The sequence below is a fragment of the Penicillium canariense genome (assembly GCF_028826845.1).
Source record: "Penicillium canariense strain IBT 26290 chromosome Unknown utg000001l_segment0_segment0, whole genome shotgun sequence".
NCBI classification, from domain to species: Eukaryota; Fungi; Ascomycota; class Eurotiomycetes; order Eurotiales; family Aspergillaceae; genus Penicillium; species Penicillium canariense.
In genome coordinates, this window is record NW_026622728.1 from 1,723,844 (window position 1) to 1,746,408 (window position 22,565).

General features: G+C 53.6%; 6 protein-coding genes across 6 annotated transcripts; 4 read left to right on the plus strand and 2 right to left on the minus strand.

The window, feature by feature from the left end:
- Positions 1-833: 833 nt before the first annotated feature.
- On the plus strand, positions 834-5,253 carry N7482_000596 (DUF3433 domain-containing protein; the record flags this gene model as incomplete). The annotated part of the gene is made up of 3 exons (XM_056682721.1): positions 834-3,222; positions 3,278-4,331; positions 4,395-5,253. 3 exons carry the CDS (start codon positions 834-836, stop codon positions 5,251-5,253), a joined length of 4,302 nt encoding a protein of 1,433 aa, XP_056546327.1.
- Positions 5,254-5,484: 231 nt separating this feature from the next.
- On the minus strand, positions 5,485-6,993 carry N7482_000597 (glutathione S-transferase family protein; the record flags this gene model as incomplete). The annotated part of the gene is made up of 3 exons (XM_056682722.1): positions 5,485-6,499; positions 6,598-6,736; positions 6,843-6,993. The coding sequence occupies 3 exons, from the start codon at positions 6,991-6,993 to the stop codon at positions 5,485-5,487; spliced, it is 1,305 nt and encodes a 434-aa protein (XP_056546328.1).
- Positions 6,994-17,027: 10,034 nt separating this feature from the next.
- Positions 17,028-17,830, minus strand: N7482_000598 (uncharacterized protein; the record flags this gene model as incomplete). Its single annotated transcript, XM_056682723.1, has 2 exons — positions 17,028-17,539; positions 17,602-17,830. 2 exons carry the CDS (start codon positions 17,828-17,830, stop codon positions 17,028-17,030), a joined length of 741 nt encoding a protein of 246 aa, XP_056546329.1.
- A 1,154-nt stretch (positions 17,831-18,984) lies between these two features.
- zrfB (low-affinity Zn(2+) transporter ZRT2) lies at positions 18,985-20,055 on the plus strand (the record flags this gene model as incomplete). The annotated part of the gene is made up of 1 exon (XM_056682724.1): positions 18,985-20,055. The coding sequence occupies one exon, from the start codon at positions 18,985-18,987 to the stop codon at positions 20,053-20,055; it is 1,071 nt and encodes a 356-aa protein (XP_056546330.1).
- A 424-nt stretch (positions 20,056-20,479) lies between these two features.
- On the plus strand, positions 20,480-21,731 carry N7482_000600 (uncharacterized protein; the record flags this gene model as incomplete). The annotated part of the gene is made up of 4 exons (XM_056682725.1): positions 20,480-20,527; positions 20,763-21,012; positions 21,073-21,257; positions 21,579-21,731. 4 exons carry the CDS (start codon positions 20,480-20,482, stop codon positions 21,729-21,731), a joined length of 636 nt encoding a protein of 211 aa, XP_056546331.1.
- A 58-nt stretch (positions 21,732-21,789) lies between these two features.
- On the plus strand, positions 21,790-22,270 carry fkbp3 (peptidylprolyl isomerase family protein FPR2; the record flags this gene model as incomplete). The annotated part of the gene is made up of 2 exons (XM_056682726.1): positions 21,790-22,016; positions 22,102-22,270. 2 exons carry the CDS (start codon positions 21,790-21,792, stop codon positions 22,268-22,270), a joined length of 396 nt encoding a protein of 131 aa, XP_056546332.1.
- Positions 22,271-22,565: the final 295 nt, after the last annotated feature.

Here is a 22,565-nt window from a genome sequence, read left to right on the forward strand (position 1 = left end):
AGCAGATTGGAGGCGTGGAAACTCACCCTTCTTATAGACTCATACTTGTGGCCCCCGGGGCCGGACGTGACTTCGGGCCAAAAGGACCCGACCTGACTCGGGGCTGTCGGAATCTTAAGCGTTTATGCGAAACACTGACTGTTTTATGAGCTCCAGTATCATGTATGGCTTTCTTTGAGCCTTGCGGATGTCTCCAACATCCCGCAGGTGATCTGCTTGGCGGGCGCTAAGCGCTGCCCCATGAGCGGTTGAAGCACCGCGCTACTTCGAGCAGTCCCGCCGGGCTATCGCTTGTCCCGTGCGATCAGCACGCAAACAAATCAACCGGGTCTCGAGACAATCGTAGGATGCTTAAGCATTACTGCGGTACCGCCAAGGGCGACCGTTGACTCAGGTCTCTCGGGCTTTTCGCTACACAGGGTGATGCTGAAGCAGATCCATGGGGTGGATTCTTTGCGCCGCCAAATGATGTTGCTCTTCATCCCCGTCTATGGGGGCCAAATGCAGCTAGGGACACAGCGTCGGCCGGAACCGCGACTGGCCGCCAGCGCGACACCAGAACCGCTCCCATTGGGTCCATGATCCATCTTCGTACCTTAGTGGCATAGTAGTCGCAGCCGGGCTGGTATGCCTTGAGCGGTGTCCCTGAACCCTGTTGCAGTTGAGGCGATGCAGCCCGGCGGCAATTATAAACACGGGAGGCGAGCTGGACCTTGGCGAATTTCTTTCCCTCCTCCTCTTCATCATTATAACTTCTTTCGCTCTGCTGCGCGGTTATATGAGAGGATTACGGGGTATAGGATACATGGTGCGTGTGTGTGCCCGCGCGCGCTATGATGACCTCACGTCAGTATAATGCGAACGAGGATCGCAGTCTGCTGGGAAACACCAGGTCCTATTTCTCGCATTTTGTCCGCCCAAGCCGCTCATCTTCTCGAGAGGACAGTCGCGAGAGAGATAGTTCGAGCAACAACACGATTGGCCCCAATGCGGTCCAAAGGACGGGCGCTGAAGCCAACGAAAAAATATCGTCGGCAGTCTGGTCGAAGGATTGGATCCCTTATACATTTACGCATCCCTTTTTCGGCGTGACAGCCTTTGTCGCTCTCACACTGTGTGTCGTATCTTTTCTACTCTGGTGGAGATCGTCGACAAACTATGGGTTAGGGCCCGACGATGGCTCTTCTACGCTCCTCTTCGGCTGGAGATACAGTCCGACCCTAATCGCGGTGATATACGTCCAGATGACGACGGTACTACTGGAAGACGTGAAGCGTACCGAACCTTATGCCCGGTTGGCACGGCCAAATGGCGCGGAGGCGTCCTGCAGCATTCTCAAGGCGCCGGGAGCCTGGTGGGATGCATTATACGACGGCTTCGCGAAGAAGAGGAACGGCGGGCGTAGTTTGATTCTCATTTGCGCATCGGCGGTCAATATCATTGGCTTCCTGGCTATTTCATCCCTGTCGTCCGCATTCCTTTTCTCCGAAGAGATTGTCGTCCCCAAATCCGTCGAATTCTTCAGTCTTGCGCCGGCGGCCAGTTCGCCTCTGCCTATCGACGCAGATCGTACGACGCACTTTCGGACCATTGCAAATCTCCTGCAAAACGTATCGACCTCGCCATGGATTACCGACAATTATACCATCCTTCCATTTTGGCCCGCGGAGTTGAATCCGGCACCCATCACTTCTCTGCCAATCAGTCTGACCCAGGAGTGGACGGCAAAGACGGTGATGTTCAAGAGCGACCTCGCCTGCACGGCGATGACATTAGAGAAGAAAGCCAGTGGTTCTGTGCAATATTCGTCGGGCTGGGCGTCATTATCTTCGAACTCCACCATATGGTCCTCTCCCGATGGATGTAAATATGGAATGTCGGCGGAATCAACCTTCTGGAACACAGGAGGCGGCAGTTGGTCAGATGCGTCTACTTTCTACTACGCTTTGTCGCCCTTGCTTCAGGACGGAGGGCTAGTGTCGAGTTCTAACCAGACTTCGGAATGTGATGGGCGGCAGATTATTCTCGTTACAGAATCGTGGGAAATGGAGAGCCCAGCCTTCTCAGCACAAATCTGTGATACGCGCTATTACATGGCCAATATCACTGCATCTGTCTCTCTCACAGGGGACGTTCCCGACATTTCTTTCGAGGAAAGTGAATTTGAACGGAACAAGGTTGCGATTCCGGACACTGTTCTCAACACCACGACCATGCGAAATCTGACTCTCGATGCAAGCTGGCCCAACTATATGCTCTCTATTTTGTTGTCAGGAACGGCTGCATTGGGAGGCCCCTCTGTTCTGCTGGGAGCGCTTTATGACTACAATATGACAGCCCTGGTCAATGACCCCAATTGGGTGGCGTCCGCTGCTACAGCAAACCAACGCTACTTTGGCGAAGTGCTGCAAGCCGCGCTGACCCGTCAGGGCGCGTCCCAAAGGACCCCCATACAGGGCACACTCCACGATGTTGAGACTCGAGTTGTGGTACAAGCCGGTTCTGCTGTGGCCCTGGGTGTCCTCTTCGCGATCTCCTTCCTGCTTTTGCTGGCCGTTTGGTGGTGCTCCCAACTACGACGCAGGCCATTGAACCTGAAAGAAGATCCGGCTTCAACGCTCGGCGTAGCTGCTCTCATTGCACCTAATGCTCGTGTAAGCTCGGGTTTTCAGACTTTCCGACAACCGTCCGCAAAAGACCTTCACGGCAGACTGAAGGGACAACGATTCTTTACCGACTCTTATGGGCTGTCCAGAATTAGCCCCGACGAGATATTACATCATGACGTGGCTCAGTCCGAGAATGGAACACCGAAACTACTTCGCCTGCCGGCGTTGGTCGCATTGGTTGTAGTTCTCATTGCGGTCGTTGTTGGTGTTTGTGTGCTGTGGCACTTTGCAGAGACTGTTGGCTTATATGAGAAGGCCTTCGTCTACCAAGTTGATTTATCATTCCTGAGCAATAGTGTATCGTCGGTGGCACCAATTTCCATGGTTCCAACTCTGGTAGCCACAATAATTGGCTTGTGGTGGAGCGCCATCGACGACAACTTCCGCCGGTTACAACCTTATCTGGCCATGTCGGATGGCCATCCGCCGATTCCTCGAGGCACCGGCCTGTCATACCAGTCTTCGTTCTGGCTATGGGCATGCATCAAAGCTGCGCTCAATAAGCATTGGCTTCTTTCTTTGTTGACCTTAGGGAGCACTCTTACCCCCATCTGTAAGTTACGCCCTCGGGAAGTCTGCAAAAGCATTGATGCTTACATATTCTTCAGTTACAACCACGATGTCGGCCATTTTTGACCGTGGACCAGGTGTGGTTATCCAGCCCATCACGTTTGACCGCAGCCTCGAAATCCGGAAGATCCCGTTTGTTTTCGGCACGCAACAAGCGATCTACCCAGACAGCTCCAACGACTACGTCGGGGTCATCCTCTCCGATCTATACAAGAACATCTCTACCTATTGGATGTATACCGCAACAATTCAATTGGCACTGAACGGATCTGAGCCTGCATGGAGCAAGGACGGATGGAGCTTTGTTCCAGCTGAGATGAACACTATTAGCAGTGTCGCGCTACCAAATGACCTCGATGATTCCGACAAGACAGTCTTAGGTGCCCAATCCAATGTCACCTTCACCACACCTGCCATGCGCGCCCGCATCGAATGCTTCCAGTACCCAGCACAAGCGTTGACGAATCTCTCCAACTGGCTCACACCCGTAGATTTGAGCAATGCGACGACATGGAATCAGAGCACAATCCCTCATGGTATCAGAGGCGGCTATGAGCTCGGCACAAGCTGGATCTACAGAGAGAGCCCCAGTGTCATTCTGCCGTTGACAGAAGACGAGACTATATCAACATGTCGTGGTTGTACAACCGTCTTCGTCAACCCAAACTCCATCGCCTGTTGCGGCAACTCAAGCAGCAGTGCTTGGGACCCGAGCGTGGCTGTTGGGTACTGGTCCCCAAATACCAACCTGTCAACGTGGTCAACTCGATACTGGGACCAGAATTTCACTGTCAAATGGTTCCAAGGGAATGCAGTAACGGGCATTACAGCTAACCCTGTAGGTGGATACGCTTCCAGTATCCCGTTGCTGTTTCCAACGCCGCCATCAATCACATTGATGAACTGCAGGCCAATGGTCGAGTCTGCTAACGCGAATGTTACTGTGAATCCGGCAAATGGAGTAATTCAGTCCTTCAATATCACGACTCAGCCCAAAGAAATGGTGGAAGCTTTCACAGATAATTTTCTGCCTCATAATCAGACCCGTTTCAGTTCGGAGACGGCCATGGTGTACTATAATGTAACAGTCAGGTGAGCGAGGCAGCAATGACGGGAACAACAACGGGAAAGAACCATTGCTAACCACTCAACCAGCTACGGTCGCCTCTTCATGGCCTCCATGCTCACCGCAGCCGACACCTTGCATCTTGACGGCGCCGAGCACGTCGGGGGCTACCACAGCGAAGACCTGAATGACAACACCTACAACATCCGCGACGAGATTAACGGATTAAACATGGACTTCATGAGCTACGCGATGTACTCGATGGCCGGCAAAGACCCCCAAGCCCTTTTAGACCCAGATAGGTACCTCGCGTTGGCACAAAAGACATTCACCACCTTCTTCCAGCACTTCGTCAGCAACAACATCTCCATGGAGACCGGCGGATGGGGTTACCAGCAGATCAATGCCAGTCTGCCTGATACACTAGGACCCGTCCTCGAGATGGGTTCTTATCTCCCCTCGACCAAGGCGGCAGCCTACCAGGACGACATGCATCCAATTTCGCACACGAACAGGACGGTGGCGGCGCACGTCTCCCAACGCGTCGAACTCCTCCAAATGAACGCCGTCGCCGTCTGGCTCAGCATCGCAATAATGGCCTGGTTAATCCTGACTACGCTCGTCGTCGCGATTCTGCACAAGCGGTACTTCGGCCGGCTCGTGCGCAACGTCGAGTGTCTCGGTGACGTGCTGGTGCTCATTGCCGGCAGCGCAAACCTGCTGGAAGTTGTGCGCGAGATACAGGCTGGACGGCTTTCTCCGGACGAATACGAGCATCTGCGCACACGGCTGGGCTGGTTTGTTGATGAGGACGGGGGCTTACGCTGGGGTGTTGAAATGGAGGAGGCGTTTAGGGATGGGCCGGGGGTGCAGTGGGTTGCTGCACCATATTTCTCGAAGAAAGGGACTAATACGTGGAATATGTCGGATAACGAGAGGGACTCGTAGAGATACACTCCGGGCAAAGGCACAGTGGTGTAATGTTGTAAATATCGCCGTGAAGACGTACATATGATGCTCGATGAGTCGCAAATGAAGTTCTATTGTACAGTACATTTTGGGTTCTTTCCCTCTCGCTGGAATGGTTGAAAATGCATGCGATGCCCTCTGCTTCAGTCCACAGATGCCAATGCCACTGCGTTTAGGTGCCTTTTTCTCGCTTCATGATAGACTGTAGGCTCACAGGCCTCCGACGCTCAGGAAGTCGGCTGCGGAGCCTGCATTGAAGTCCATGTCACTGACCTCTTCTGTGCCTTCCTCCTCTCCGTGGCCCTGTGCCTTGACAGAGATCATGCCGATGTGGAACATGTAGCCCACCAGCAAAGCAAGGCCACCCACGACCGTAGCGACAGACGCATACATGTCCTTCTTCCCATTGTTTGCAGCCTGGGCAACAACGTTCTTTTCGAGACCTGAAAGGTCTGCGTCCGGCGACTGAGCACCAGCCTTCAAGCTGTTATACTTGCGAACGTTGCGCAGTAATGGCGTAGCATCAGCCAGGGTATCGAGAAGTGTACTGCCGACAGCCGCAACGGAAATGCGGCTAGGAGTCCGCCACGGCAGCTGGGACGACGGCGCAGACTGCGGCGAAAAGGCATGCGCGACTTCCACGGGTGCCTGTCCGAAACACCGCTGTCGCACGCGCTCCGTGTACTCCGCGAGTAGCGGGCTCTTGGTGCGCATGGCGTCCCGCAGCCATGGGAAAGTGAGCTCGGGCACAAGCGCCAGCGAAAGATACCCAAGCGCAATGCAGTCCAGGCTGGACGGCGCATCGTCCCCAGTTGCAGCCAGGAGATACGTCTTCTGACCCAACATAGCCTCCAGCGGCTCAAAGAACTCGCCTGTTAGCGCGTCCAGCCGGAAGTGGTTTTGCTGTGCCGTCCGGCCGAGCAGCTTCGACACCGTGTCGCGTGGGCGTGTGATCAGATTCTTCGGGATTCGACCAGCTGCCACCCCGGCCGAGTGTTCACGTTGGCGTTGCTCTTCCATCGCTTGCAGGTCCAGCGACGACAGACCCAAGTGCTCGGTGCGGGCCTTGGCGGCGCCGTGCAGCTTTGGCGGCAGGATCCATTGGTTCGGCCATTGGAGGAGGCTTCCGTATGCAGGCGATGTGTTGCCGTAGTAGTTCTGGCTGCTGACGTACAGGGAGAGGTCGAGGAGGATCTGGCCGCGGGATTCGATGAAGGAGGAGAAGCTGAAACGCAGCGCCGGGAACGCAGATGTTAGCGGACCTCTCTTTCTCTCGCTCGCTTTGCAAGTCCACTGGAAGTTTGGTTGGTGGTTTATACGTACGCAATGCTGTCGGCGCGACCTGTTTCATCTAGCTGGTGGTCCAGATCCCATTCTCCGTCTGAGTATTGGCGCAGGTAGTCCACGATATTGCGGAAGCGGCTCACCCACACCGAACCATCTTGGAGGGCGGGTAGCTCACCTAAACAACAAAGCAATCTGGTTAGCCCTCTGCGCACAGGATTGTCGGCGTTCTGGCCAGCTCCGGCGGTTCGGAAGCTGGGCGAAGGCAGCATCACGTCACTCACCAGTAGGGGACACGGAGGGATCGCTGGTCGCGACCAGCTCCCACGAGCCCTTGGGGAGGGCTAGGGAGCAGTAGGCAATAGCTGCGAGGCATTGGGCATCAATGGAAGGCAGAGAAAAGGCCGGCCCCCACACATGCAGTTGTAGCACCATGGTGGTTTTGAGCATTGGAGGGAAAACGGCGGCCCGCGGGCTGACCTCACGGATTTGGCGTGGGCGAATCACGTGTGTTTACACCTAATCGCCACGAAGAGCTTAAATCACGGACTTAAAACGCAGGGAATGTGATCATTTTCAAAGCTCGTCATATGTCACGCTGTAGTTGTCCTTCATCGCAACTCCAAGTTTGGGCCGGTATGTCCCATCACCATGAGCCGATGCCAATTCCATCCATATTCCCTGAGCAACATCCTCTTTCCCCTCGACATCATAAATCATAGCAAGACATTGCAACACTTCGGCAGCCTGTCTGGACTGTTCGCCATAAATGCTGGCTCGAGACTCCAGGGCCTCCGTCAAAAGAGTGTGGGCTCGTTTGTGGTTCCCAAGATTCATCCAAACAAGGGCCAGCTTATGGTCACTTTTAGCAATCTCAGCATGTGATGTGTTGAAAATGTTTCTTTGGATCTTCAGCGCCGCGTCTAAACATCGTCGAGCCTCCTGCACTAAACCTTGGTATGAAGCAGTTTGGCTTTCTCCAGATGGTCAGGCCCAAATGTTGCATCAACATGCTCTAGACTATGCTGCACCACTCGAATTCCATCGTCGTTTTGCCAGGTCCGATAAAGCAAGCCCAAATTGTTATGAGCCCTAATGCAGGCTCTACACGGGGGTTTTGCTATAGCGTTGAAAGATTGGATAGCTCCTCCGTCACCAAGGCAGCCTTGACGGGATCTGTCCGGCGTTGGTAGACAAGCCCAATGACGAGTGATTGAGAGTAAACGAATTTGGGGGCGGTTGTGAGAGATTAATTAAAAACCGACCCCAAGATGCATTTGGCGCCGCAGCCACTCTGAGATTACTTGTGGCAGCCTATTACCACAACATTTGTTTTATGTATGCTGCTGGCCGCATTAATCCTACCACCGAATTTAATTCATATTACTGTGAGATTAGCCTAGAAATTTTATACTCCGTCGTTGCTCAATCAAGGTGGGACGTACTTCAGCAACTAGTACTAGACAGTACCTCCTGGCGCCTACAACGCCCGATGTTCCAACAACAACCCCGCAATCCATCGATTGCGCCAACTCGGTCGAGCACAAAGATGCTTTCAAAATACCTCATCACAGGACTGACATTCATTTGCATCTACTACCTTTGGCCTTCGAGCGTACCGTACGAGAAGGATCGAATGACGTTATCGAAACCATCAATAGGCATTTCTCTCACGGCTTCATATGGGTATGGTGCTACCTAACTTGGTGGAAATGAAATCACACTCACATATCGCAGGGCTATATCCCTTCGTCACTCCGACGGTTCATTCGAGGACCTTGCTCGCGTCGAAGGTGACTCCAGCTATATCGAAATGATAAGGCGACTGTCGTCGCGCGCTGCATGCCATCCTAGGTACATTTCCCAAAGCGAACTGTTTCCTAACATACAACTTCCACCATATTAATCCAAACAGTCCCCCCTACTCTTCAATGGAAGATATGTGGAACGACACACCCCGACAAGCATGGCGATCTTTCCGCAAAAAGATAGGTCTGGCAGCATCTCCAGACGTCCATATCATGAGTGAGCTAGTCAAAACGCTCCTTTCTTTGAGCAAATCCGCCTCCCTTCCATACGTCGTAATAAGCTACCCATGAATTGCGGCACTCTACAAAGAAGATATCAACGACATGGCGGAGTACCTAGGTCTTCCAAAACTAACGGGCCTTTACAAATACCATCCGTGGGAAGCTTACGCTGCTTATGCGGGACACGGGCTAGGATTATGCGAGCACATTGAGGACAAGGATCGATGCAAGGATGAGGGAAACCAACTACCGGTTCACGAAACACTCCTGGTTGAATATACCGATCAAGCCATCCTCCTACACACAACACGTTTACGGACAGCAGTGGATGTGGATATGGGGACCGCTGACCCTCATGCAATAGCTTCTTTTGAATTGGGTGCCAATTCACGGGTCGATAAACATGCGTCGCATGTGGCAGAATTTGTTTATCAGTTCTTAAGTCCTTGGTACAGAGGTCCACTCCTTCCTGATAAGCTCTTGGTTATCATGACGGGGATCACGGATGAGGCTATAGAAGAGGCTATTCGAGAGGCGGCGGGGAGAGTAGTACCAAAGGCTCAAATACTTGCGTCCAAGTCTGAGTTTGTTGCATCTAGGGGATCTGCGGAACTTGCCTGGAGAGTGAATATTACATAGAGGTATACCTAGGTATAGACGCTATAAGAACCTAGGACTCAGATATAAAGGCCGTTTCTGGAGCTAGAGGCTGTTAGTTTCGGCGTCGATTTCACAGGTCCCTATATTCTATGTATAAGATTCAAGTGGCGTGGCCACGGGTGGTCTAGTCGATCTCGATGTGTTTCCAGTCTATCCGCCACCACCTGAGACGGCGGGGTCCCGACTGGAGTCCAGTAGCGTGGTGGTGATATTGCCTGACCAATCCAATCCAATGGAGTCCATGTCAGATTCCATATCAAGAAGATATTTGCGAAGAGAAAATCACTGTAATAGTCAATCTCTCCGGTACTTTGACCCAGACATGACATGCCTCAGAATCTCTCTAGTTGCATCCTTGTATTCTATCTGAGACGCCACGATGCAGCGCATCATGACACCATTGCGCGCTTTTGTTCCCTGTTAAATATCGCGGACCCTCCGTTTCACGCAAAACAGCCGGTTAGAGTGTCCTGCCAAGGACATAGCCCCTTTCCCTAGTGGCTGGAACCCCCGTCCGGGTCTCACTAGTGTCCATGTCAGACTCCAAGCATCTCACACCGTGCCGCTCTTATCGCGGCTCGCCATGACTCGCCACAACACGTGGCTACGCAAGAGAGCCCCTGGAGACATCTTCAGCTTGAGCATGGACATCTCACGAGTAAGCTGAACCTCAGCCCCGCGAGAATGCGAAAAGGGCCGAGACCCGGTTCTGGTTCTCTTGTGGGGCTCAACCACCCAGGCGGACTTCCCCGGCCCCAGCCAGGCCATCCCCAAGAGCATCTCCCATAACATATTCCCAACCGGCTGGGTGGGGGTTTGGCACCGGCATCAATAGCCTCAGCTATCACGAAGATCAGGTCCTGTTGTCATTGATAACGAGGCCAAGCTGGACGGACCAACGGCCGCACTGGACGCCCGCACGCACTACCCCCATGCACTCCCCACTTCTCGCATGATCGGTCCAAGGTCAACCGCCATCGGAAGCCCACCACGGCCCCGAGGCCCCCAATGAACCTTCCCCGGGGAAAATCCCACCGCTAGGGGCACTCACAGCCCCCCAATGACAAGGCATCCCAGCTACCTGGACGCGCCTCCGGGTCAACGGTAGAAGGGGGCCAATCCGCCGAGGGGACGGTGCCGCACTTACTTCCTGATTCCCTCCCTGTTTCCATTCCGTTGAGCCTTGATCTTACGTGGGCCCGCCAACATTATCGCGAAATTATCGCATGGGTTGGCGCTGCAGCCGGATGAAAGGGGAAAAGGCAGCGAGGGGGAGGGGCATAGAAACACCCTTAGCCTAGTTGCCCATCCTACGATGGCCTGGCGTCATGTACATCACCGCGCGACATGCGTCGCACTAAAATAACGCCATGCACGTCCCTATCGCGCATGCTCATTGTCGTGCTGCACGTCAGGAGACGGGACGATAAGAGTCGCGGCAGATCGGTGGCACGTCCGATCGGCCACCGGGTGAATGGTTGATTTCTGGATACTTGGAACATTGGCATATACTAAGCTGCTAGGCAATGGCGGGGCTGGAGGGGTCTGTCCAGCTGCTAGCTACGGCCTGGAGTCGCCCTTCTGCCCCGGCTGCGTGACTCGGATGACGACCGCCGCCTTGCACCTCGCTGTAACTATCCCCCTGTTGCGCTGGGCGCATGGACGGGGTGGTTAAACGAGCGGGCCGGGGTGTTTCATCCTGCTACAACAGTACTATGCAGACTGGATTCCGTACAATCAACCGGTAGAAATATAGATGACTCGTTTTGGGGTAGATTCTGGGGCAGATTATGCACGACATCGTGTGATGATGATAAGATAAATTGCGTCTGTGGGGGTATATTAAGTCTATGATACATGCCGTTGATTCAGAGTCGGCCCAATGCATGCGGCTAAAACAACGAAAGAAAAAGAAAATAATAGCCAAGCATTGAAAAGAGGAAACAAGACCGAAATTGAAGATTACAAAGAGATTGAGACAGTCGAGGTGACCAGCCACCTCGACATGCAAGTTAGGGCCCCCAGAAAAAAAAAAAAAAAAAAAAAAAAGGGAAAAGAAGAGAGAAAAGAGAATCCGATGAGAAATGGAGAAACACTCGTGTCTCCATTGACGTCAATTGGACGCACGAAGCGGCAGCGCAATCGAACAATGCGCAGCTGATCTGGCCATGAACAGGGCTGGCAAGAAAGGCGCGGGGTATTGCCAGCCAATTGTTGGCGCCGCGGCCGGGGAGAGGAGCGTCGATCTCCACATCTGCGCGTCAGCGGTGAGAATGGAGATCGAGATCCGGTAAATTGCAACCCCCGCACGATCGGATACGCAATAGAATGGATGTCGAATGCGCAAGCGGCCGGATCGAAGCAGAGGTCCGGAGAATAGGGAGAGTGTAAAAGAGTGATTAAAAGGTAGGAGGCGAGTAATGCAAAGAGTCCGAGGGTCCCGTAGCGCCGGCGCTGGGTCCTCATGGGAACGGCCGGGTGAGATTGGCCGTCAACGGGAGGGAAAGAAGGTTTTGTTTTCCTTCCCCCTCTCCGTCAGCTCCGAGGGTGAAACGAGCGGTCGTATTGCTCTTCTCCGCGCGCATAGCCGGTGCTGCAGTGGAGTGGGTATGCAGCGGCTGAGAGATGCGCGGCGAGGAGGTACTTCAGCTCGGTGGGTGTTGGTGTCGCCATGCGCGGGTATACCGGACGAGCGGAGTTGGCGGGAAGAGGGTTGGCCGAGAAAGTATGCGAGTCGTCGTTTGAACGGCCGAATCGAGATCGGGGAATTCATCAAGTAGCCGGAACCAAGTGGGATGCGCGAAGTCATTTCATATCCATGCCGAGGGAAAGGCCCCCCAGCTCGTGGGCGCAGGCCGGCAGAGCCGGAATATGCGCTGAGGTCATCACGGTCATTGGGGATAGGCAGATCTATTTCGGCAGAGGCGGCAGAGGGCCCTTCGGAGGAGGTCCGGGGCAGGGAGGGAACTGGGAGGTGCCGACGGAAGGCATCTTGTGGTGATGTGGTGGGTTGGTGGAATGAGGTTGGGCGGTATAGGAGTCGCGAGTATCGTGGGTAGCAGGTAGCAGCTATAAGAACGTCGTCGGTAAGACAATAGTGTAGTTCACGTAATTTGGATGGAGGGAAAGAAGAAAAAAGGCCAGAAGAGGAGCACGAGCGCTCTTATAGCAGGAAGCGATCTTCGCAGGCCGGGCACCACCATTACAGTAGGACTAGTTTACCTAGTGCAGCTGCTAACTTGTCCCCATCGAGCATCCCTGCCACGAACAGGAGGCTGAGTACCCACCTGATCTGACGTAGGAATGAGTGCGATTGACTTAGCGCGTTGTGGCCGATGAATAATGGAGCCCCAAGTGGAAATCGAATGGAAATTTTCTAGTTTTTCTAGAAGGTCTCCACCTGACTTCCCGTGTGGCGCTTTCTGTCTCTAGGGGTTGTTAGGGTGAAAGGGGGGGGGGGGGGAAGGGTTGGGAAATAATACCAGAAATCAATTATCATCATCATAATACATGCGCTTATGGTTATTAACTATTACTGTACGCCGGACCTCGGTTACTTGAAAGAATTGATGGGAATCATCGAAGAGCTTACTAGAGCAACACGAGATCCGAGACACATCTGCCCGTCCGGAAGCAAATCTTCCCACCTCTCTCTGAATGCTACGCCTGATAATACATTTTTTCATCTCATCTCCGTTTGTCGGTTCTACTCTCTCTGGTATCACGACAGTGTTCGCCAAAAATAATTATGAAACCACGCAACGTGTGTCACTGGAAATGGGCAATCTCCCGCGGCCCCACCCTGGCTCCATCAGGACGGTTCCTCGATGCGGTGAGCGAAGGGACGAAGGCCGAATTTTATTTTTTTTTCTAATATTTTTTTCCTGTTGAGCTGAACTTGGCAATCCTGACTGTACTCCGTACAAACTCAGTAGGTCAACGGTAATAGGAAAGAGCGTCAAAGAGAACGGGCCTAAGCGCGGGCACTACATAGACTTCCCTGCCCCAATGACTCAACCAAGTTACGGGGGCCGAACAAGAAAGGACTAGCAGGGTCTAAGCAGCCAGAACAAGCGACGCGTGCTAGGATGTCGATCGCTGGGGTGGAAAGAAAAAAGAAAAGAAGAAAAGGAAAACGAATGATTGGGACGGAAAACCCCCCAGTCGGTACGCCGATTCGTGTTGCCCACACTGCCGGGATGCTCTCGCACCTGCCAAGGCTCAGGCATCCATGACGAGTGAGCATCAGCATAAGCTGTCCGTGGCGCAGGGGCTCGGCTGGCTTCTCTGATTCGCCTGTTTACCCAGGTTGACTCACACCCGGGGTTAATGGGTAAGCAAAAAGCATGATATGTGATAATCTGACACGTCGACTATGCATCTGCAAACGTTATTTTCCTTAGTAAATGTGGCACAGATAACGGTCTTCGTCTAGGCGGGAGCTGCAGTCGATTTCTCTCAGGGGGAGGCGAATTCTACCTAATGAAACATGTAAAAAAAAAAAAAAAAACAAAAAATTCATGGGCGCCAGACCTAGTGGGTCCCGTGGTTCGTACCCGTGGTCTCCAGCAAACTAAAGTGCGGGAGGTTTTGGAAAGAAAAGGCTACGGATTAGGGCTGCTACTATTCTTGAACCCCGCTACGATGGTGGTCGCTCCCGCTGAGCCCGGGGAATTTTGCCGTGCTTATCGGCGCGTTACGAATAAAAAACTAGCAATGTTATCTACTTCGTTCCTTAGTGCAGTGGGAAAATAGCCGGAACAGGTAATGCGGGCCCAATTTTGAGTCGTCACCCACTAATAGAGTACACAGCCAAGTAACCTCCCGGGCTGTGGCTGATGATGCGACCGTCCCTGAGCGGACATGCAGTCGTCATACACCTGCAGTGGCAATGATAATCTACATAGGAGATAGGATACGGAGTACTACTCGTTCTAGAGATGGGTACGGAGTACATAGATATGTCCTGAAACGAACGGGGGTCACGACAGACGAGCTGTGCATGACACATCCTCATTTTGACATAAAGCCGGTAGGACAGGACAAGCTCGCATGTGCAGGGGGTTGCCCCTCCTGCAGAGCGAGCACCCGGCGTGGATGGACATGCAGCATGCAGGCGTGCAAGGCCAGTCGTTCATCGGAAACCAACCAAACCCCCTGCTCCCCAGGGTTGATCATGCACATCACTGGGTCAGGAGAGTTTCAAGGCAGAAGATCTACTGGTCTCCGAGGCTGCGTCGCCCGCGTGTCGTCCATGGCGTGCTCGGCATGGATCACACTCTGTCTGAAGGGATGGGTATAGTAGTAGAGGTGGTGACGACTACGGGGTAAGTGGTCGTAGTCTTTCTACGGAGTACGCATGTACCAACGGAGATTATTCGTATGCATCACCGTGGTCAGATGTCGCAGAACTTCTGCACCGATCTCCGAATTGGAGATGTCACCCACACCCTCCCCTCCGGCACGCCCCGGAAGTACCTCCGCAACTCCGGAATTAAGCATTTGTGCTGGTTTTTGCAGTTCAGTTTGCGTAGCGTACACAGACCCCATGATGACAACAATGTGACAAAGCAAGACAAGAAAGCTAAACTGCAGGCCACGGTCACCCCGTCAAAAGCAAGATGTGCGCATGACCATAGCCCTATACGGTAACACGGCCTCGGACTTGTCCGTGCGAGCGGGATTTGGGGGGGATCGGAGGTGTGGGATTCGCTCGTCCGAGGAAGGTGCCTGCTTCTGAGCCTGTTCCTGGTGGATGTACCTGTGCCTGTGCGCCTGTGTGCCTGCGTGCCTGTGTGCCTGTATGCCTGTATGCCTGTACCTGGCAGTCGGGTAAAGTGCGCGGCTCTAGCGGTTCCCGCATCCAACCTTTGTACTCCGTAACAAGCGGTGGGTGGAGCCTGGAAAGGTCCGGGAAACATGCTAGTGGCGAATAGGTCGGGGAAAGCAAAGAGGCAAAAGGGGAATGAAACACACAAAGAAGAAAGACGAAGGCAGAAAACCGGGACACGCTAAGGGGCCGCAAACTTCAATAAACGAGTCCGAAGGGGAATAGGGTGGTGCAAGGCTCCACTGAAAGGACGGGGTGCACCGCCGTTCCGCGCCGTTGGAATTGGGTGGAGGCCTCGGAAAAGAGGAGGCAGTGCGATTGGAGAGTTCGGAGGGTTTCACCCTGTTCACGGGCAGGGTTTGGTTCCTGGATCCTGCTGAGTTTCGTTGTCTGGTTCCCGATGGCAGTATGGAGTCTGGAGTTCCGACTCTGGAGGATTCGGTTTAGGATCGCGGATCCCCGGCGAGTTTCCTGTTTGGCTTGGGCCCCACCTCCAGCACGTGGCAAAGGGGTTTATTCGGCTTAATCTGGTCATTCCAGTTGATCTGGAGGTTGGTCCCGAGTTGGTTCCAAGGTTCATTCCCCTTCATACTTCCCGCTGGACTTTGTGGAAGCAGGACTCCATAGTTGCGGTTGGATGAATTAATGGGTGGTCCAGATATATTTAGAGCGCTCCGTAGAGTCGTATACGCCGTACTATACTCGATCCTGGACGGTCGTGCGCAGTCCCGAATTCACAGTCCATTCGTCACCTCAGGTCACAATCTGATCTCCACCCGACTGCCTGGGGAGTGATACTCCCCCGTTTCCCATCAGATTGCTCGGCAAGCAAATCAATCCAACTACCGAGCGTTACTCCGCAGATAGAGCAATCTCGGATACTCCATTCACGGAGTACGGAGACGGAGTACGGAGTACGGAGTACATTAATAAGATAAGAATCCATATGTAAGAAAAAAAATCAGAACCTGCGCAGGAAGGTGTCGGCCGCCGATGGGGTCACGGGATGCGGTGGAGGGAACGGGGCTGTTTCAGGCCGCTCCACTTTGGCCACCTTCTACGCGGGTTCCGGGTTTCCGGTAGGAATGTTGAACCGAGGCCGGCAGGAAGAACCACACGAAGCCCTGCAGAGCTGCGCTGAAGAGCTGAGCCCGGGTGGGACTGCAATGCCAGTGGGAAAAAGATCGGAGAAAAGGTCGCGATGATACTCCTTCTGTTTCTGATTTCGTAATCGCTAGCTCAGTAGGCAATACCAGTTGTGCGTCGAATGATCACGAACTCAACGGAGACATGCAAACCCCAAATATGCCACCAACGTGTAAGGGCGGGAAAGCACCAGGAACGAATCGGGAACGGGATCTCATCATGGCAGGGATGCAGGTGCCTTCGCTCAGTCATCAGCCACGGTTGAGAGCAGCTAAAGTCACTCGCTACAATTCGAATCCTGACATTCTGGAAAGCCGGGAGTCTGCTGGGCCGGGCCAGCATTCAACCTGAATGGCCGCCACTTGCATAAGAATTCCTGAAAGTCCCAGGCATTGACCTCACGACCATCCACTCCGATTTCAAGCTGACCGCATCCCCGCGGCACACTGCAGCAGTCCAGTTGTCCATGGACATGGGAGGGTTCGGCATCAGGCATAAGGAGCATGGACACTGTGTGGAGTGGAGATGCACGGGTGACATAGAGACATAGACGAGCGCAGCCATAAGCAATCTCTTCCATGCTGAGCATCAAATTATATTGCGCATTTGGTCAGGATAGACGGCATATCGCAGAGACTTGACCGTTCTGCAACTGTAATGTTGTGTATCACAGGTAACGCCCTGTGACGGGTCACGCCACCGCGGCTACCCGGTGTCTAGAATGTCCTCCACAACCTAGGAAGGGAGAGTGTCAGGTATTTCAGGTCTGCTATCAAATGACACGGAAGGTCATTGCGTCGCCTTCAATCCTCGTCAAGACCTGTCTGAGCCTGGCTTGAGATCCAGTCCTCCATCAGAGGCTGTTTCGGCTCTGATGCTGCAGCATTCACCTGGGTTCGGTCACCCTTGCGGGTGATGAGCAGGCAGAGCACCCAGCCAGTGATGTTGAAGCTTTCATAGTGGGTGCTGAAGCGCAGCTTCTTCTTCTCTTCCTCTTCGGTTAGCTCCTCTATATCCACTTGGCCTGTCTGAGCCTCATTTCCACTATCCGATAATAGAACGGCTTCTGATTCATTGTTATCTTCGATCGCCACGGGGATATTGCGCAAATTGACTTCGACCTCGCTGTCGCTATCGATGATGACCTCTGCATCGGCAGGGTTGACCGGATCTGCCGAATCATTTGCCAACCCTTTTCCAGACTTCGACTTGGGCTTATCGGTCGTCTTGCCCGGTTCATGGAAAACTTTGTTGCGGGTCAAGAGGGCATGTCGGGTACGCGATTCGCGGAGGAAGATGGCCACTTCGAATTCACCTGCAGGAGCATGGCATGGACGTTAGTCAGGGAATTGAAGATGCCAACTAGACTTCAACTACCTTCGGCAATGACATCCTTCACAGGCTTGCTCTTCTTGCGCGCCCAGAGTCGCTCGTTTTCCTCCCGCAGCTTGGGCAGGACCAGAGGCCGGATCGCAGCAAAGACACGAGGGAGGACAGGATCGCGCGGGTTCAGGAGCCATCGCGAGTCAGATGGATTGTCCAGGTAAATACGACACTCTATCACCGAGTATTTGCTGATGCGCAAGTAGCGGCGGAGGGGGGCCATGATTGATTGTGTAGAGAATGGGCGGGCGCTCATATGGAGATTTGAGATCGGATGAGCTAGCTGATGAGCTCATCGGGCTCGCGCCAAGCTCCGCCGCAGGTCCTGTGATTGGTGAGGAGCCATGCCCCTGTCATTCACCCTGTCCTCAAAAACCTCTTCTTGGAATCAACCTCCTCCGTCTCTTCTGACGATGTCTGCGAACATGCTGACAAGCAGACATGCCGGCACTTCTCTCCCACTATACTTGGTTCAGCCGGGCAGCGTGAGCGTTCAATGGTCGCCCACGTGACTCAGTGCGAATCACCGCGATCGGAAAAGACTGGCCGTCCCCAAGGTCCTCGCCCTCCACTCGGGCCCCGCGGTACTGGGTACTCCTTTCCCAGCCACCGTCACTATGAAAATGAGGTACCCGCTACTTTGCGCTCTGTCTTGACGTCTTCCCGGGCCAACAAGGTCCTCATCGATCCCACCCTGCTGCCACCCCACCGGCTGGGCACGCCATGATTCCCGCAGATTTTAATTGTACTGAATATTTTCGAATCTCTCTCTTCGATCTCCCGATTTGCCTCTCTTATATCCCTCACTTTTACTGTCCAGGAGGGTGTCTCGGTGACTTGCAAAGCTTCGTTCCCACGGTGGTGATCCTAGTACTAGACGTTTTCGGGAAGACCTGGCATATCCACCACCCACCTTCTCTCCGCCGCGGACTTCTTCCTCACCGGTTCCTCCTGAGACGTGCATCGCCACAAGAGTTAAAGAGCGTCCGTTAGTGCCTGATTACGCATTGAAGGTGCCGGTGTCGCGCTACATCATTGTCTGATCTCGACAGGCCATCTTAGTTGTCTCCACGTCGGGCATTGGACCATCTCGCCTGTACTCGAGGACCTTGGGCGTTCCGGTCGGTGCTACAAAGCACCCACACAAAACTTTCAGCCTGTCTTAATTGGAAACGCCTCCACACACCATCTGCCAGATCGTCGTCTTGTTCTTCTTTTTCTCCCAAGGTGCTCAGGACACGCTCGATCTGATTTGATATTCTGCCGCTGTACCTATCAATTGTCGTTGATCTTGGTTAGATCTATCCGTCAATCGCACAGCAGCTCCACTCTGGATCTTTGACGTACGGAAGAACCGTTCGATTCACGCTGTTCATTATGGAGGTGGAATCTGTGGGCGCGCTTTTCAAGCGCGCGGCCGATCCATGCGATTCCGGGAATGAGTTTGACGGCCGCATCGGCCTGCGCATCTCCTCGATATTCGTTATTATGGCCGGATCAATGTTTGGAGCTCTTTTCCCTGTTTTTGCACGACAGTTTGGCGGGGAGCGTGGGGTCCCTGGATGGGCGTTCTTCATCGCGAAGTACTTCGGATCTGGAGTTATTGTCGCAACTGCCTTCATTCACCTCCTCGCTCCGGCTGAAGAGGCCCTCACTAACCCTTGCTTGACCGGCCCTATCACCGAATACAGCTGGGTCGAAGGTATCATCCTGATGACTATTGTCGTCCTATTCTTCGTCGAGCTGATGGTCATGCGATTCTCACGCTTCGGATCTGGCCACGCTCACGACGAGGAGGGGCATGCCCATTCGCACTCCCACATCGACACGGCTGAGCCCATGGTTGAGGTGAATAGCAAAACTCATCACCACATGCCCGGTGAAGACCACCTGGGCCACTCCCGTGAACACCATGACCTCGATGACTCCGAGAAGGATGTTGCAGCCGCCGAAGATTATGCCGCCCAGCTAACATCCCTCTTCATCCTGGAGTTCGGCATCATTTTCCACTCAGTGTTCATTGGCCTCACGCTGGCTGTGTCCGGTTCCGAGTTCACCACTCTGTACATCGTCCTGGTCTTTCACCAAACCTTCGAGGGTCTGGGTCTCGGCTCTCGACTTGCCCTTGTTCCCTGGCCCAAATCCAAGCGGCTCACGCCCTATTTTCTGGGCTTGGGCTTCGGTATCTCCACCCCCATAGCTATTGCTATCGGTCTAGGGGTTCGGAATAGCTACCCGCCGAGTGGGCGTACCACGCTCATGGTCAACGGCATATTCGACTCCATCTCCGCTGGCATTCTCATTTACACGGCACTGGTGGAGCTAATGGCGCACGAGTTCATGTTCAGTAGCTCTATGCGCAAGGCCCCGATTCGTGAAGTGTTGGCCGCTTTCCTCCTGCTGTGCATGGGAGCTGCCCTCATGGCCTTGCTAGGCAAATGGGCATAGATCTATACGTCGTTTGTTTCCATCTCTGTTTATTTTTCTTCCAATTCGCTGTTTCCATTTTTTTTTCAGGGCCCAAAAGTCCAGGATTTCACACTTATCTTGTTTAAAGTTATCCCTGGTCATATGTACATGCATTGATACCCGCGGGGCCACCTGGCTTCCACCAGCGCAGGCGCACATTTACGGCTTCTTGTTTTTCTTTTTCATGAGGGCCACAGGTCGCACTCTATTCCATCGAGACTAAATGGCCTGGAAATATCTAGACCGATGTACATACTTAGCTTCCAATCTCAATCAGATCCAAACAAACTTGCGAAGACAAGATATTGCCCACGTGCCCAGCAACTTCACTGGAAGGTTCCCTGTCCCCTAAGATCTACTCCCCACAGACCAGCCTATCACTGCCACCGCAACAACAACAACCATGTGGCTGACACTGGAATGCGCGCTGCCAGAACCGGCGCTTTTGATTGTACGACCCGATCCAGCTTCTTTGGAGCGCCACGGCCGAGTTTGGCCCCGGTCCATGAGTCAACTGTAGAACTGGTTCCTGTGAAGTCCCGTGCGTCAGGTCGCACTACTTACATGAGCTCCTAATGAGTCTATTGCTCTGCACTGTTTTCCTCTGCTTTGCTTCAATTACCCAGATCAAGACTCTTCGGGAGATAACAGCTCCGATATCAAAATGGCCATCGAATGGCCCTTAGCGAGTCACAGAGGCAGATGCTGGCAAGGCCGAGGTCCACGACAACATCGGCGCTGGACGCCAGCCCCTCACACGATGTCCCGAGGAAGCGGCAGAAGCGATCGGATCTGTTTACCATCGTGATTCTGTTCCCTGGGTCATTTTCGCGTTGAAAGTGGTCATCGGAGGGATCTGGGCCACTGCTTTGCACGGGGTCACCATTGACGGCATGTTCCGGATGATGACCGTTGCTCGTGGTGTTGTGGGCTTCGGTATGTTTGTATCACAATCAACGTGAGATCGAGCCCAATGAGAGCTACCCCTACTCTCAGACGCTGGCGGCGAGTACCTTGCATCATCAAGGTCTGCCTCTGAGCCCGCCAGCGATCTGATTCTCAAGCATCGCGGGCCAGCTTTCATCATGGTAAGCAAATTCCTGCTGTCTTTTGGGGGTCCGTTCGCAGTGTCCATCTTCTTGACCGTGCTCATGGCTTGCCCGCAGTCGCACTACAGCACCGTATGTTTCCAGCACGACGCTCCGTCGTGTCCGCCTCGCTATGACGAGAAAAACGAAGAACAGAATCGACGACGCTACTGCCCAGTCTGCTGCTAGTTCACAGCCCGCAGTCCACCTGCTGAGATTTCCCCGATGATCAGTCAAGGTGGACTGCGGGCTGTGAACTGGCAGCAGTCTGGGCAGTAGCGTCGTCGATTTTGTTCTTCGTTTTTCTCGTCATAGCGAGGCGGACACGACCTACATTCGAGCGAGACAAGAAATGCCACAGTGAAACGAAATCTCATCGTTCTGTTCTACCGCTGCAATCCACGTCTATGAAAGTACATCACCGACCCCAGCAGCCAAGAGCGGACCCCAAACCCAAACCAAACGTGCGCCTCCGCACTCCACCACGTTGCTCTCTTCTCCCCTCCCGTTCCGTCCAACACTCCAACCCTCCTCCCCACCATCCTAACCTTCATTCAGTTCAATTGAACTGACTCAACCGATTCTTCTCTTTCACGCTATCTCCCAATCACGACCAACCACCACAATGCGTCTGACCACCCTCTTCCTCGCCCTCGCCTCCCTCGCCTGCGCCGCCGAGCTGGGCATCGAGACAACGCACAAGGTCGAGTGCACGCGCAAGACACAGAACGGTGACAACGTGTCCATGCACTACCGGGGTACCCTACAGTCTGACGGGAGTGAATTTGACTCGAGCTTCAAGCGCAATGTGCCGCTGAGCTTCAAGCTGGGAACCGGTCGGGTGATTAAGGGGTGAGTTGGGGCTGGAGAGCTGTTCTCACGCTGCGCTGTTCGACTTCCTGGACCCTTGGCTAATTCGTTTCGTTTCTTGCTGTAGATGGGACCAGGGTCTTCTCGACATGTGCATCGGCGAGAAGCGCACGCTGACTATTCCTCCTGAGTTTGGCTACGGCGACCGCGGCATTGGCCCCATCCCCGGCGGTGCGACGTTGGTTTTCGAGACCGAGCTGGTCGCTATCGAGGGCGTTGACAAGGATGAGCTGTAAATTGGAGGATATCCTGAGATACCATGTGTTATCTGGTCCAATGTCCACATAGACATGTCCTGACCTTCCGCTACCTATTTTGAAATGGATATACCCAAATCATTGGAACGATTCTCAGTTACGAACCGTTTCATTCACTGCGCAGAGTCCATGGCTGGTCATCTATTATAAAGGGTATCTCGTCTAGCATATATAAGAAACGTATCTTACAGTCCTCATCGCTCAAATCCCACCATATATACAAAACCCAGGAATCTATATGGATCGACATGGTACACCCAAGTCGTCAAAGCAT